Here is a 15,458-nt window from a genome sequence, read left to right as displayed (position 1 = left end):
ACTGTACTATGTACTGGTAAACTACATCTGAACTAGCAAATATTTTGAAAGAAATGTATACATTTATTTCTCTTTTCAAAGTGTGTAGCCATAAAAGGTTAGATACTACATACTGTATACCAAAATATCTGCAGTTCCCCTCAAAATCCACTAGATGTCAGAAAATGACAACTAAAGCATATACAATGACCAATCTAAATTTCCACATCAGTTAAAGTGCATAATGTCATGTGGTGTGCAAAGCAGTACTGCAATACTATGTACAGTATGTAATCCCTCCCTTGCATCAAAGAAATAGACAAAAACAGATACTTGTATAAATAAAGACAAAACATTCTATATAAAAAGAAGCAAGATACTGAGTTAGTCTTTGTGGCAGTACAGTAGGTAGAATAGGTAGAATGCAAATGGTGGATTGGCAATCCAGTTCTTAAAGGTAAAGATGTTCTCAAAAACTTCAATGTTTTCAACCAACTCAAAATACGGGCACTGGAAAAACCTATTTATAAGCAATACAAAGTCTGCAAAGCACCATTTATTCATCATTAAAGATGATAAAAGTAAAATGCAGAGGTTTATCATGAAATTATTTTATACAAATCATGCACAGTAACTACATTAAACCTATTACTTAAATAGAGTAATTGCCAGTTCACTGTGGTACTAGTAATAACCTTTAAAGGCCTGATATACCACTATAATTTCTAATAAAGACTATTTGTATTGTAAATAATTTGCTTTGTTTTGACTTGCATGTAACTGGCCCAGTCACCATTAAAACCAAAAATGCAAACCTCTAACAATTCAGCCAAGATTATATATATACATACATATACATACATACATATATACACATACACATATATACATACATACATACATATATATACATACATACATATATATACATACATACATACATATACATACATACATACATATATATACATACATACATATATATATACATATATACATACATATATACATATATACATACATATATACATATATACATACATACATACATATATATATATATATATATATACACACACATGGGCAGTGGCTGTTGTATGTAAAGTGCTTTATAAATAAAGTTGACTTGACTTGATATATACACATATATATATATATATATATATATATACACATACATACATACATATATATATATATATATATATATACACACACATGGGCAGTGGCTGTTGTATGTAAAGTGCTTTATAAATAAAGTTGACTTGACTTGATATATACACACATATATATATATATATATACATATATACATACATATATACAGTAATCCCTCCTCCATCGCGGAGGTTGCGCTCCAGAGCCACCCGCAAAATAAGAAAATCCGCGAAGTAGAAACCATATGTTTATATGGTTATTTTTATATTGTCATGCTTGGGTCACAGATTTGCGCAGAAACACAGGAGGTTGTAGAGAGACAGGAACGTTATTCAAACACTGCAAACATTTGTCTCTTTTTCAAAAGTTTAAACTGTGCTCCATGACAAGACAGATCACAGTTCCGTCTCACAATTAAAAAAAATGCAAACATATCTTCCTTTTCAAAGGAGTGCGTGTCAGGAGCAGATCATGTCACAGAGATAGAGAAAAGCAAACAAATCAATAGGTCTGTTTGGCTTATAAGTATGCGAAGCACCGCAGCACAAAGCTGTTGAAGGCGGCAGCTCACACCCCCTCCGTCAGGAGCAGACAAAGAGAGAGAGAGAGAGAGAGTTTGTTTTTCAAGCAAAAATCAATACGTGCCCTTCGAGCTTTTAAGTATGCGAAGCACCGTGCAGCATGTCGTTTCAGGAAGCAGCTGCACAAAAGATAGCAACGTGAAGATAATCTTTCAGCATTTTTAGACGAGCGTCCGTATCGTCTAGGTGTGCGAACAGCCCCCCTGCTCAATCCCCCTACGTCAGGATCAGAGAAAGTCAGCGCAAGAGAAAGAGAAAAGTAAGCTGGGTAGCTTCTCAGCCATCTGCCAATAGCGTCCCTTGTATGAAATCAACTGGGCAAACCAACTGAGGAAGCATGTACCAGAAATTAAAAGACCCATTGTCCGCAGAAACCCGCGAAGCAGCGAAAAATCCGCGATATATATTTAAATATGCTTACATATAAAATCCGCGATGGAGTGAAGCCGCGAAAGGCGAGGCGCGATATAGCGAGGGATTACTGTATATATATATTTGCAGTTGGAGATCCACAAAGGGAGAAAAAAAAACGAATCACGTATCATAAAATAGTTTTATTCCTGAGCTTTCAACCCCTATCAGGGGTCTTCATCAGAGGATAATGCTTAGACTTACAAGAATCAAAGGCAATATATAGCAGCACATTCGGTTGGTGGAGGTGACTAAGTCCGTATGATCAAAAGGGGGGGGGGGGGTTTATCGTTAAATTAAAGTGCATATGTCCTTCTTAAGTTGGCATATGCTGGGTTTATGTCCAAGTGTCTGTTGATGGCATTTTCATCTGATAGCCAAGACTCGGCCAACTCTCTGGCGCTTTTTGTACTGGCCTTAAATTTTATTTTCACGTTGTCCAAGTTGAATGTGTGTCCTGTCGATTTAGTATGTGCATATATCAAAGATAGTGCGTCCTTTCTTCTGACAGCGTTGCGATGTTCCTGTACACGTGTTGAAATTCTTTTTGACGTTTGTCCTATGTATACAGCTGAGCAAGAATTGCATGGAATACTATAAACTGCGTTTCGTGTTTCGGCTGTCGATTTCTTGTTTTTAGCATTAAACAGGACCATGCGCAGATTGTTGGTGGGTTTATGTGCTATTTTGATGCCCCACTTGGTCAGGGTGCGTGCCGTGCCTTCTGACACATTATGGTGGTATGGGAGTGAATGCCAGGTGGAGTGGGGGTTCTGATATACGTCGCTTGTATGCTGATTCCTTTGGCGCCTGCTGTGTAGACTCCGATTAATGAATGATTTTGAGTATCCGTTCGAGGTGAAAAGTTGAAACAGATAGCGTCTCTCATTAATTTTTGTTTCCTTGGTATTACAATGCGTGTGGACTCGTTTAAATAGGGTTTTCACGCAGCTCCGTTTATGAGATACCGGGTGATTGCTGGCGAAGTGTAGAATCTTGTCTGCGTGGCATTGTTTGCGGTAAACACTTGTGGTCAGGGTGGCGTCACTATTTCTTTTGATGTAAATGTCCAGGAAATTGATGTGTCGATTATTTTCTTTTTCCATTGTGAACTGGATTGCAGGGAATATTGTGTTAATATGATTGAAGAATTCATTCAGCTGGCTCTTTCTTAATATGACGAATGTGTCGTCTACATAGCGTATCCAAATTTTGGGTGTAATCTGGGATAAAGCTATGTTTTCAAATCGTTGCATTACCAGTTCAGCTAGGAGTCCCGATAACGGTGATCCCATCGGCATGCCTTCTTTCTGTGTGTATGAATTCTTCAATCATATTAACACAATATTCCCTGCAATCCAGTTCACAATGGAAAAAGAAAATAATCGACACATCAATTTCCTGGACATTTACATCAAAAGAAATAGTGACGCCACCCTGACCACAAGTGTTTACCGCAAACAATGCCACGCAGACAAGATTCTACACTTCGCCAGCAATCACTCGATATCTCATAAACGGAGCTGCGTGAAAACCCTATTTAAACGAGTCCACACGCATTGTAATACCAAGGAAACAAAAATTAATGAGAGACGCTATCTGTTTCAACTTTTCACCTCGAACGGATACTCAAAATCATTCATTAATCGGAGTCTACACAGCAGGTGCCAAAGGAATCAGCATACAAGCGACGTACATCAGAACCCCCACTCCACCTGGCATTCACTCCCATACCACCATAATGTGTCAGAAGGCACGGCACGCACCCTGACCAAGTGGGGCATCAAAATAGCACATAAACCCACCAACAATCTGCGCATGGTCCTGTTTAATGCTAAAAACAAGAAATCGACAGCCGAAACATGAAACGCAGTTTATAGTATTCCATGCAATTCTTGCTCAGCTGTATACATAGGACAAACGTCAAAAAGAATTTCAACACGTGTACAGGAACATCGCAACGCTGTCAGAAGAAAGGACGCACTATCTTTGATATATGCACATACTAAATCGACAGGACACACATTCAACTGGGACAACGTGAAAGTAAAATTTAAGGCCAGTACAAAAAGCGCCAGAGAGTTGGCCGAGTCTTGGCTATCAGATGAAAATGCCATCAACAGACACTTGGACATAAACCCAGCATATGCCAACTTAAGAAGTACATATGCACTTTAATTTAACGATAAAAACCCCCGAATGTGCTGCTATATATTGCCTTTGATTCTTATAAGTCTAAGCATTATCCTCTGATGAAGACCCCTGATAGGGGTTGAAAGCTCAGGAATAAAAACTATTTTATGATACGTGATTCGTTTTTTTTTTCTCCCTTTGTGGATCTCCAACTGCAAATATGCAAACCGTATCACAGACCTTCTCTTCCATATTATATATATATATATATATATATATTATATATATATATATATATATATATATATATATACACACACACACACACACACACACACACACACACACATATACACACACACATACAATTAGGTCCATAAATATTTGGACAGAGACAACTTTTTTCTAATTTTGGTTCTGTACATTACCACAATGAATTTTAAATGAAACAACTCAGATGCAGTTGAAGTACAGACTTTCAGCTTTAATTCATTGGGGTGAACAAAACGATTGCATAAAAATGTGAGGCAACTAAAGCATTTTTTAACACAATCCCGTCATTTCAGGGGCTCAAAGGTAATTGGACAAATTAAATAACTGGAAATAAAATGTTCATTTCTAATACTTGGTTGAAAACCCTTTGCTGGCAATGACAGCCTGAAGTCTTGAGCTCATGGACATCACCAGATGCTGGGTTTCCTCCTTTTTAATGCTCTGCCAGGCCTTTACTGCAGCGGCTTTCAGTTGCTGTTTGTTTGTGGGCCTTTCTGTCTGAAGTTTAGTCTTCAACAAGTGAAATGCATGCTCAATTGGGTTAAGATCAGGTGACTGACTCGGCCATTCAAGAATTTTCCACTTCTTTGCTTTAATAAACTCCTGGGTTGCTTTGGCTGTGTTTTGGGTCATTGTCCATCTGTATCATTAAACGCCACCCAATCAATTTGACTGCATTTAGCTGGATTTGAGCAGACCGTATGTCTCTGAACACCTCAGAATTCATTTGGCTGCTTCTATCCTGTGTCACATCATCAATAAACACTGGTGTCCCAGTGCCACTGGCAGCCATGCATGCCCAAGCCATCACACTGCCTCCACCGTGTTTTACAGATGATGTGGTATGCTTTGGATAATGAGCTGTTCCACGCCTTCTCCATAAGTTTTTCTTGCCATCATTCTGGTAGAGGTTGATCTTGGTTTCATCTGTCCAAAGAATGTTTTTCCAGAACTGCGCTGGCTTTTTCAGATGTTCTTTAGCAAAGTCCAATCTAGCCTTTCTATTCTTGAGGCCTATGAGTGGCTTGCACCTTGCAGTGCACCCTCTGTATTTACTTTCATGCAGTCTTCTCTTTATGGTAGACTTGGATATCGATACGTCTACCCCCTGGAGAGTGTTATTCACTTGGTTGGCTGTTGTGAATGGGGTTTCTCTTCACCATGGAAATGATTCTGCGATCATCCACCACTGTTGTCTTCCGTGGACGTCCAGGTCTTTTTGCATTGCTGAGTTCACCAGTGGTTGCTTTCTTTCTCAGGATGTACCAAACTGTAGATTTTGCCACTTGTAATATTGTAGCAATTTCTTGGATGGGTTTTTCGGTTTACGCAGCTTAAGGATGGCTTGTTTCACCTGCATGGAGAGCTCCTTTGACTGCATGTTGTCTGTTCACAGCAAAATCTTCCACATGCAAGCACCACACCTTAAATCAACTCCAGGCCTTTTATCTGCTTAATTGAGAATGACATAAATGACGGACTTGCCCACACCTGCCCATGAAATAGCCTTTGAGTCAATTGTACAATTACTTTTGAGCCCCTGAAATGAAGGGATTGTGTTAAAAAATGCTTTAGTTGCCTCACATTTTTCTGAAATCGTTTTGTTCACCCCACTGAATTAAAGCTGAAAGTCTACACTTCAACTGCATCCGAGTTGTTTCATTTAAAATTCATTGTGGTAATGTACAGGACCAAAATTAGATAAAAGTTGTCTCTGTCCAAATATTTATGGACCTAACTGTAGATTGTGTATATATAATATGTATATAAAAAGTCTACATATCCCTGCCAAAACCACAGATAAATCCTGTCAGAACTTATTCCACCATTATTGAAAAATTATAACCTATACAAAGAAGATGAAAACAAATCAGAACCGTTTAGTGGAAAAAAAAGGGGAAAAAAACATAAAAAAACCTGGTTGCATTAGTGTGCACAACCTTTAATAATCCAGAATGTGGCTGCATTCAGTATCAACTAATCACAATAAGTCTCGTCTCAAACAATAATTAGTATACTTTATATCTGACATCAATTAACACTAGAATACCTGAAGCCTACGAAAAAACATGTGAGGTGCCTGGAGTTGTATAGGGTAAATATATCGTTATTTGGAACACATACATTTCATGTGTGTTCTGTGTCTACAACGATCTACAGTATGTAAATGTAGGATGACAGGAAATGCAAGAAATTTTGAACACATACCTAAAACAGAAATATATTTCATGTTATAGTACTGATGATGTATGTGCCCAAAAAAAAAAAAAAAAGAAGTCTCACTGCATTCTTGTACCATTGTTCGCATACTGAAGTGTCAGCATGGCACTGCCAGATCTAAACACTAGCATGGAGAGTCGCTTGCGTACTGAGGTGTCTGTAGCTGCAAGTGGAAGCTGCTGTCACACTTATCATAACTGATCTTTTCCTGAATAAGGAGTGGCATTGCACATGTACTTTGTCAGCAGGCCCATGTCGATCAAACACAGGAAGCTCTGCAGTCTATTTGTGACTTAATGCTGTAGGAAGATAAGTAAATAAATCAAGGTAAACAGGTAAATAACATTCGATCTGGCTTTTACGCAAGTAATATATAAATGTTTTCCTTAGATAAAGATCATCACAAAATTTATGTGGGAAATGTTAAAATATATTTATATGAATTACCCTGCTAGCCTAGACATAGTGAAATATAACGTCTTTTATAAATGATTCAAATTCTAAAACCGCATATACTTGAACAATATTATGCAAATAGAAAAATAGAAAAAGGGAATGTGGAGCTTAACTGTTTTAATTTATTTTAAGCTCATTTTTAAAATTAACTAGGAATTTACCAGTCCACAGTGTGAAATTCTTTGATTTCTTTCTGCTAAGCTGACTAAGAGATGGTCTTTGCAGGATTCTGGTATTAAATTGTGATCCATTCAGGGGAAGGGCGCACTGTACATAGAGACAAACAAATTTGCACTTTAGAATAATTAACTGAAATTTTCTTAATTTCTTCAGGAACCTCCACAGAACATGGCTCTTTAACTAATAACTTCCACACAACTCTGCTTTCTCTTTTCCTTTGTTATTGTTTTTCATCTCTGGCCTTATTTGTATTATCTGTAGGAGAAGTATAAAAAATATAACATTCGGCTTGTATTAAGTTGTTATATTTTTGGGGTCAGTTTCAAGGTTCTTGCGTAAACATAAAAAAATATTGGAGGATTTGACGCAAGTGTCAATGGGGGGGGGGGGGGGGGGGGGGTATGAGGTTTTATAGTTAATATAAATAAATTTTAGATTCATTTTAATTTTTAAAGTTTTTCTATAAAGTATTTCATAACAGCAAATGTTATGTGCCAGCAGTGTGAATATTGTGAGAGAAATTTAACGCCTTTTTCACTTGGTGTATATTAAGATTGACTTTATATTGTGATAATTTACTTATGTTAAATATGCTTTTAATTGAGTGGAGTCCACAACAATGGCTAAACTACAGTAGATACAACTATAGAGGAACAGTTTTTATTGAGGGATCTATTTTTATAAAGGCTACAATTAATGGAAACTTGTGCTTTGTTTACCAGCTGCAGAATTAAAACAAAGTGGCCCAGATACAAGTAGAAACTGGATAAAACCATCTGTTTTACTGTTAGTGTTATTGTTGATAAGGGGTACCCCAACAAAACAGGTCTAACACCTTATGAGATTTTTTTGGGATTCAAAAGTAACTTTCAAATATTACAGATGAAGTATTGCAGTACTGACTAATATGGAACAAAACTTAAGTCTTTGCACCTGTAGGTAAAATCTGTTTTTCCTAGCACATCGTAGATGGCTACAGTTGAATGTGAACCAGGAGACTGAGCTGAGATAAAGGTTTGTAGATGAACAATTCATCTGACTTCAAGGAGAAACAAGCAGTACCAGAGAGGGAATCAAGCTGTGGACCAGGCCATCAACCAATTGACTACTGGACAACATACTCAAATTTCAGTCCAAGGGATCATGGGTTCCTGCTGCTAACAACTCAACTGTGCTGATGACTGTTGATGCCGAAAGATCGTGGGTCCAGAATCGTAGAGGGCAGCCTGCATGGCATCCAGACCAAAGCCTCATTCATCAGATCAGGAGTTCCAGATATTGATATGCTTTGCTTTGGGGTATTGGACCCCAAGATCTGTTTCACACTTTTACTCAGTAGGGTTCTATGTTCTTTACCAAAGCCCAATTTAACTGTCCTTGATCATCTTTTACAATTCATCCACTTGTTTGCAATTTTATTACAGTTGTTGACTAAGTACTTGAATTCTTCTTGCCTTAGGAATTGGAATCACACATTTTTCTGCAGCAATGTCTTTCAAGGTAAATTTAAACCATGGAGTTAGGGAAAAGGTAAGTATCTGCAAGCACAGCAAAGCAAATTTTAACTCTTTTTCATAAGTAACATGTACTTATTGAATATTTCCAACTACTACTATATTAGTGGAAATACTGCACAATTATTATGAATTTAAATAGTTTTGGGTTTTACTTGTATAGCAATTAGGATAATATAATCGAACAATTTAGAAAATGATTAGCACAACATGGTCAGCATGTGCAAGAGTAAATATTTTTGGATATACAGTATTTTTTTAATACGTCTATTGATATATTGGTAAGAAAAGACAAGTTACCTTTAAGAATTAAATGATTTTATATCATTTAGACTGTTAATCAGAATTTAATATATGACTATTTATTATACTAGTGATTATCAATAAATCAGCACAAACAAACAAACATTACCAGTTAAAATGAGTTTAATCTAAGCATTATTGGTTATTGATTATAATGAAGTTTAACATAAAGGGAAATTTGCTAACTGAGAAGAATGACAGTAAACTTAAGGAATGGTAAATAATTGTTTTGGGAATAGGGACTCTCTGGACAAAAATGTTTCAATCCATTAGTACAGATGAAGGTATAATTGAAACTAGTAGTTTAGACTGAAGACTCTTGACACATGTAAAATGTACCATTTGTTTGAAAACTATTATTTTTCATGATAGATGTGAATTTTATGTGTGTAACAGTAACTGATACAGAAAGATGGAACAAATGTTAATATTAATGTATTAGGAATATTGCATTAGGATTAGATACAACATTAGGACACAAATTGTATGCTATTGAATGTTATAATTAAACATGCTAAATAAGATACAGGGTATAGTACGAACTTTTAAAAGTTTGTACAAAGTTATAAGGGGCATGAAGTTGAGGGATAGTGTTTTTAGGAACTGGGGTACTTAGAGCTATATACACAAATAGTTGATGGCAATACAGGACAATAATTAATACTACGGCTTTTTGGGCATAGGTAATGTAGGAGGAGAACAGAGATGTAGTGTCTTATGCAAAGAGTTGGTGAGTGTGCAAGTTGTATCTGGGGTTTGCAAATCACAAGACAAAGATCTCAGCTGGTGGAGGAAGATTTTAATAAGAAGCTTGGTTATAGCCCTTGCAATTTAAATACATAAACCAGTGTCTTGCATTAATGAGGGTAGTGCTAATGTCTTCCAAAGGGATGATTGACACCTACTTTCAGCAAGACAGCCGATTGCTTTTATTGGAATAACCTAATTTAACAGCTAAATGTAATCAGGGCAATTTTGTGGATGACAGCATGAAGTGCAAGCATATTTGTGTGTATAAGGACTCTCTCTGCTTTATGATTATACACATCATTAGCAACATAAGCTAGTAACATTTGAAGTTTTTGAACTAAATACTTGTGCTGTCCGTGTTGCCACCAATGATACTAATAAATGATCTGATCATAAACAAAAATACCAAGCTAGGTATATTTTTGTCAACTAACACAGCTAAACATTATTGGATAAGAAGGAAATCAAAATAGTTGATAATGTTTTGTCATTGTACATACAGGTCGTGGAACACAAATCTGAGATTTATAGAGGAAAGCATGTAATGCCAACAAACTCCGCTGAAGAAAATGGATTTTGATACATGTCATTGTTTGACTTTGATTTTACGTATTTACTGCTATTGACTATATTGATTATCTTAGGTATCAATATCTTACACTGATTTCAGTTCGCTTGACCAGGGATCTTATACTTCCTTGTAGCTTCAAAGTGAGGAAATATAAAGTCCAGCTGTTCCTTTAGGATTATTCGGATATCCATTTGAATGCAACATACTTCAAAAGCCATGGTCCGCAAAAAGCTTTTAAAACATGAACAGCATCTCATAATTGAAAACTATTAATGAGGACAGCGGTACAAAAAAAGTATCCAAAGCATTAAGCATCACATGGAGCACAGTGAAGGAAGTCAACAAGTGGAGAAAATATGGCTCAACAGTGACTCTACCAAGACGTCCTTCCAAGATTAATGAGCAGACAAGGAGAAAACTGGTAAGGGAGGCCACCAAGAGGCTATAGTATTTTTAGTTTATATATAATCTTTACGGGCAGCATGGTGGCGCAGTGGGTAGCACTGCTGCCTCACAGTTAGGAGACCCGGATTCACTTCTCGGGTCCTCCCTGCATAGAGTTTGCATGTTCTCTCCATGTCTGTGTGGGTTTCCTCCGGGTACTCCAGTTTCCTCCCACAGTCCAAAGACATGCAGGATAGGTGCATTGGCGATTCTAAATTGTCCCTAGTGTGTGTGTGCGTGCCCTGCGGTGGGCTGGCACCCTGCCTGGGGTCTGTTTCCTGCCTTGCACCCTGTGTTGGCTGGGATTGGCTCCAGCAGACCCCCGTGACCCTGAAGTCAGGATATAGCGGGTTGGTTAATGGATGGATGGATATAATCTTTACATATTATTACAGTACATACTTAAATGAAGTTGTAGCAACGAATAATTAAAACATAAGAAAAAGAACTGAAGGGAACTAAACGTGGCTTAACGATTGAACACGCGAGGTCTGCCTCATCTTAGAAGTGCCACCAAAGTAATTACTAAGATTAAAATTAAGCAAATGAGTATTAAACGGCCCTTTAAAAAGCAAGGACAAACTAGTGAGAAAGCCCAAACATCTCTATATGAGGTAGTAATAAGATCAATGGGAAAACCAGTAGGACACCCCTAATAATGAAGTGATATTTTGAAATAATGGAAGAATTAACATGTATACAATTTACTGGTGGCTGTAGATGATTGGTTAAGATGACAGAATTCTGCATATTAAGAGTCAGATGATAATGGTAATAGAAGAGTATAAAAGGGAATGAATTGTTTAATTGCTCACTCCATGGACTGAGACATTTGTGCATATGTATGTGCAAATAAAGACCACATTTTTGTGTGGTCTCTGTGAATGACTTTTGAAAATAGAGGAAAGTTTTTTCCAAAATAAGGCCTATAGCAACATTAAAGGAGCTGCAGGAACTCCTGGCAAGTACTGGTTGTTGTAACAAAAATATATTCTTCATATGTCTGGGTTGTGGAGTAGGGTAGCAAGATGAAAGCCTTTTCTCACAAGGGAAGAAAATCTAAGCACAGGTAAACATTGCAAAAAAGGTATACCAAATCTCCCACAATATTATGGTCTGATGAGACCAAGGTTGAACTATTTGGCCATAATTTTAAAAGGTATGTTTGGCATAAAAATAACACAGCACATCAAAGGTACACCATACCCACAGTGAAACATGATAGAGGCAGCATCATGCTTTGGGGGTGCTTTTCTTTAGCTGGAACTGGAGGTGGATGGAATTATGAACATCTCCCGGTATCAGTCTATTTTGACACAAAACCTTCAATTATCTGCTAGGAAGCTGGAGGTGATTAGAAACATCACTTTTCAGCATGACAGCAATCCACAGCATACATCAAAATCAACAATACAATTGCTTCATCAAAGGAGGATCAATGTTCTGGAATAACCCAGCCAGAGCCCAGACATTAATTAAACTGAAAATCTGTGATTGACTTGAAGAAAGCTGTGCACAAGAGATGCCCTAGTAATGTGATGGATCTGGAAATTTATACAAGAAGGAGTGAGCAAAAAAAAAAAAAAAAAAAAAATCGGCAAGTCCAGATGTACCAAATTGATAGACTCTTACCCAAAAAGACTGAATGCTGTAATAAAATGAAATGGTGCTTTGAGTATTAGTTTAGGGGGTATGCACACTAATGCAACCAGGAATTTTGTGTGACCCCCCCCTTTTCACTAAACAGCTTCTGATTTGTTTTCACGTTCTTTGTATAGACTACAATTTTGAAATAAATGTGGAATAAATTATGAAACCAAGATAAATCCTGTCAGTTCTTTAATTACACAGAATCTGCGATTTTGGCATGGGTGTGTAGACTTTTTATATCAACTGTAGTTTAGCTGTATTACATTTACTCATGGCATTAAAATGCATCTCCTGAGTCTGCACTATGTCAGGATAGCAATTGGGTGGACTGCCAACTTACCCACAATAATTCAGGGTTTAGTTGTCACTTGTGTTTATTTGTGGCAGCGCAACACGCTGCAGCTATGAACCTGCAGTTACAATATCAACAACCTACTCATAATGGCCCAGCAAGAAAAAAGTGAAAAGAAGGCAACATGCCCCACTGCTATAAAGAACTTTAGTGTTTATGCATGATGGTTAATTTTTGAGGGACTCTTGAAGAACATGGTAGCTCCACTTTACACATTCGGTTTTAGCCCATTTGCTTACTTTTTAAAGTTGCAGAGGTGTCAGTGATGGAGACTTTCACAGCTTACCTGATTGCAGTCAAATCCCAGCAACTAGTCTTTTCTGCTAAGTTGACTGTTGTATTTGGAGATAAAACAACTTAGCACTTGTGTTAACTGTGACTGCTGCAGCTGAAAAAGCTCTAGTGCTGCATCCACATGAAAAGAAAGTAGTTTCCATAATTAAGCTATTAAAAATATATTTTGGTAATTACTGGTGATTATTTATCCCTAATAATGCCCACTCATTTTATGTTATGATTAAGAAATTCAGGCAACAGTAAAAAAAAATAATAATAATAAAAATACTATTAGGTTAAGAGGCAATTATAAAATTGGCCCAGTGTATATGTAGATGTAGCCTGTGTAATGGACTGGTGCACTTTCCTGGCCTGCACCTACGACTGCCAGGACAGGCATCAGCCTCTCATCACCCTCAGTTAGATTACGCTTGTTTGAGAATCTTATGTTTACTTTTAAACTGTTTGGGTTTTGTTTTTTGAATATCACACTATTATAACGTAATATACATGTTTATGTATATAAATGTTATACAGGTTTGTGTCTGTTACTGCTCTAGAGCTGTACTCGATGAATAGTAAAGAAAACATTTATAACTGAAAGCAAACCAGAAGCAGGTATTTTGATGAATAAAGTGTAAACAAAAAATATGAAACCTGTACTTTTTGTCATCCTCTATGGCTTTTCTGCAAAGAATGAACAACAAGCAAAAATTGTGTATGGATTTTAAGCCATGCGTTGAAATTCAGACTATTTTTAGTTTTAAATTTATAATATATACAATGAAACACTAAAAGAAAAATAAGAGACAAGTGTGAAGTACTATTTAAAGCTCACCTGTTTAGCAAGTGGATGTAGGTTATTCTTTGACGTGATCGTAATGATTTGTTCATCCACTCAGTGTATCGAGATTCTGAGCTGTAAACAACCTGTTCAGTGACTTTGGAACATTGAGACACAATTTTCCTCAGCAACGACACAACTTCCAACACAGCACGTGGACAATATAAAGTACTTATATGATGATTCCAAAGTTCAGGAAGATGAAACAATCTAGATAGGCACAAACAGTAAAAGATAAAGAAATTTAAAAAGAAGAAATGACAGCTGTGGTAATTAAAATATTTTCATCTATAATAATAAAAGGCAAAGCCCTCACTGACTGACTGACTGACTCACTCATCACTAATTCTCCAACTTCCCGTGTAGGTGGAAGGCTGAAATTTGGCAGGCTCATTCCTTACAGCTTACTTACAAAAGTTAGGCAGTTTTCATTTCAAAATTATACGCGTAATGGTCATAACTGGAACCTCTTTTTTGTCCATATACTGTAATGGTAGGCAGCAAGATGGCCGTAGGAGACTGAGTTGCGTGTCGCGTCATCACGCCTCCCACGTAATCACGTGAACTGACTGTGAACTCAGTACGTAGAAAAGGAGGAGAAGCCCCAAAGAGCACAGAAGAAAACATTCATTACACAATTGACAAGGCAGCGAAACAATAAGAAGCGAGTGAGTGACGCATACAAGCATCTTCATAAGACACGAGGTATAAAAAAGCACGGTGTAAACCGTAAGTCTAAATTAACTTTATAGAACCGCTCCCGTTTGCAATACCATATTCGCGAGATACAAGTTTAATGAGAAGACACGAGGTATAAAAAAGCACGGTGTAAACCGTAACCTTAACTTTATAGAAACGCTCCCGCTGCCGTTTGCAATGCCATATTCGCGAGATACAAGTTTAATGAGAAGACATGAGGTATAAACGAGAGTTTGCATCACTTTGTAACAGAGTTAAAATTGCTGTAGCGAGAAACTTAACTGCCGGGTCTTAGCTAACATTAAATAAACCCGTGGACATCGCAACATCACACAAGACAGTGGCTCACGTGAAGTGACTGAACGCAGCAGGAGTGATCTCTTCCATGAATCAAACCTGTTCAAAAAACACATTACACAATTGATAAGGTAGGAAAAGAATATGAAACAAGGCACGGTATAAACCGTAACTTTAAGTTTATAGAAACGCTGCCGTTTGCAATACCATATTCGCCCCTGCGAAGCGCGGTGATTTTGCTATATATATTAAACTATTTCAACCATTGTATGATCTGCTTCTCGCAACTGAAAGAGGGCACCGTCACAGAAGTTAGCCGACTTGCTCACCAACCACAAGCGTTACCTGGTAGGTAACCACCCATACA

General features: G+C 37.2%; 1 protein-coding gene across 3 annotated transcripts in view; it reads right to left on the bottom strand.

Moving 5' to 3' along the window:
* The window catches only part of LOC114648337 (endoplasmic reticulum membrane-associated RNA degradation protein-like), a 146,208-nt gene that overhangs the window by 23,216 nt on the left and 107,534 nt on the right, over positions 1-15,458 (bottom strand). For all 3 annotated transcript variants that reach the window (XM_028797319.2, XM_051924257.1, XM_051924256.1), the window contains exon 16: positions 14,090-14,305. In XM_028797319.2, coding sequence (XP_028653152.1) covers positions 14,090-14,305 — 216 coding nt within the window. The remainder of the gene's footprint in view (positions 1-14,089; positions 14,306-15,458) is intronic.

This window comes from Erpetoichthys calabaricus, chromosome 3 (genome assembly GCF_900747795.2).
Source record: "Erpetoichthys calabaricus chromosome 3, fErpCal1.3, whole genome shotgun sequence".
NCBI classification, from domain to species: domain Eukaryota; kingdom Metazoa; phylum Chordata; class Cladistia; order Polypteriformes; family Polypteridae; genus Erpetoichthys; species Erpetoichthys calabaricus.
This window is presented reverse-complemented; position numbering and strand designations above follow the sequence as displayed.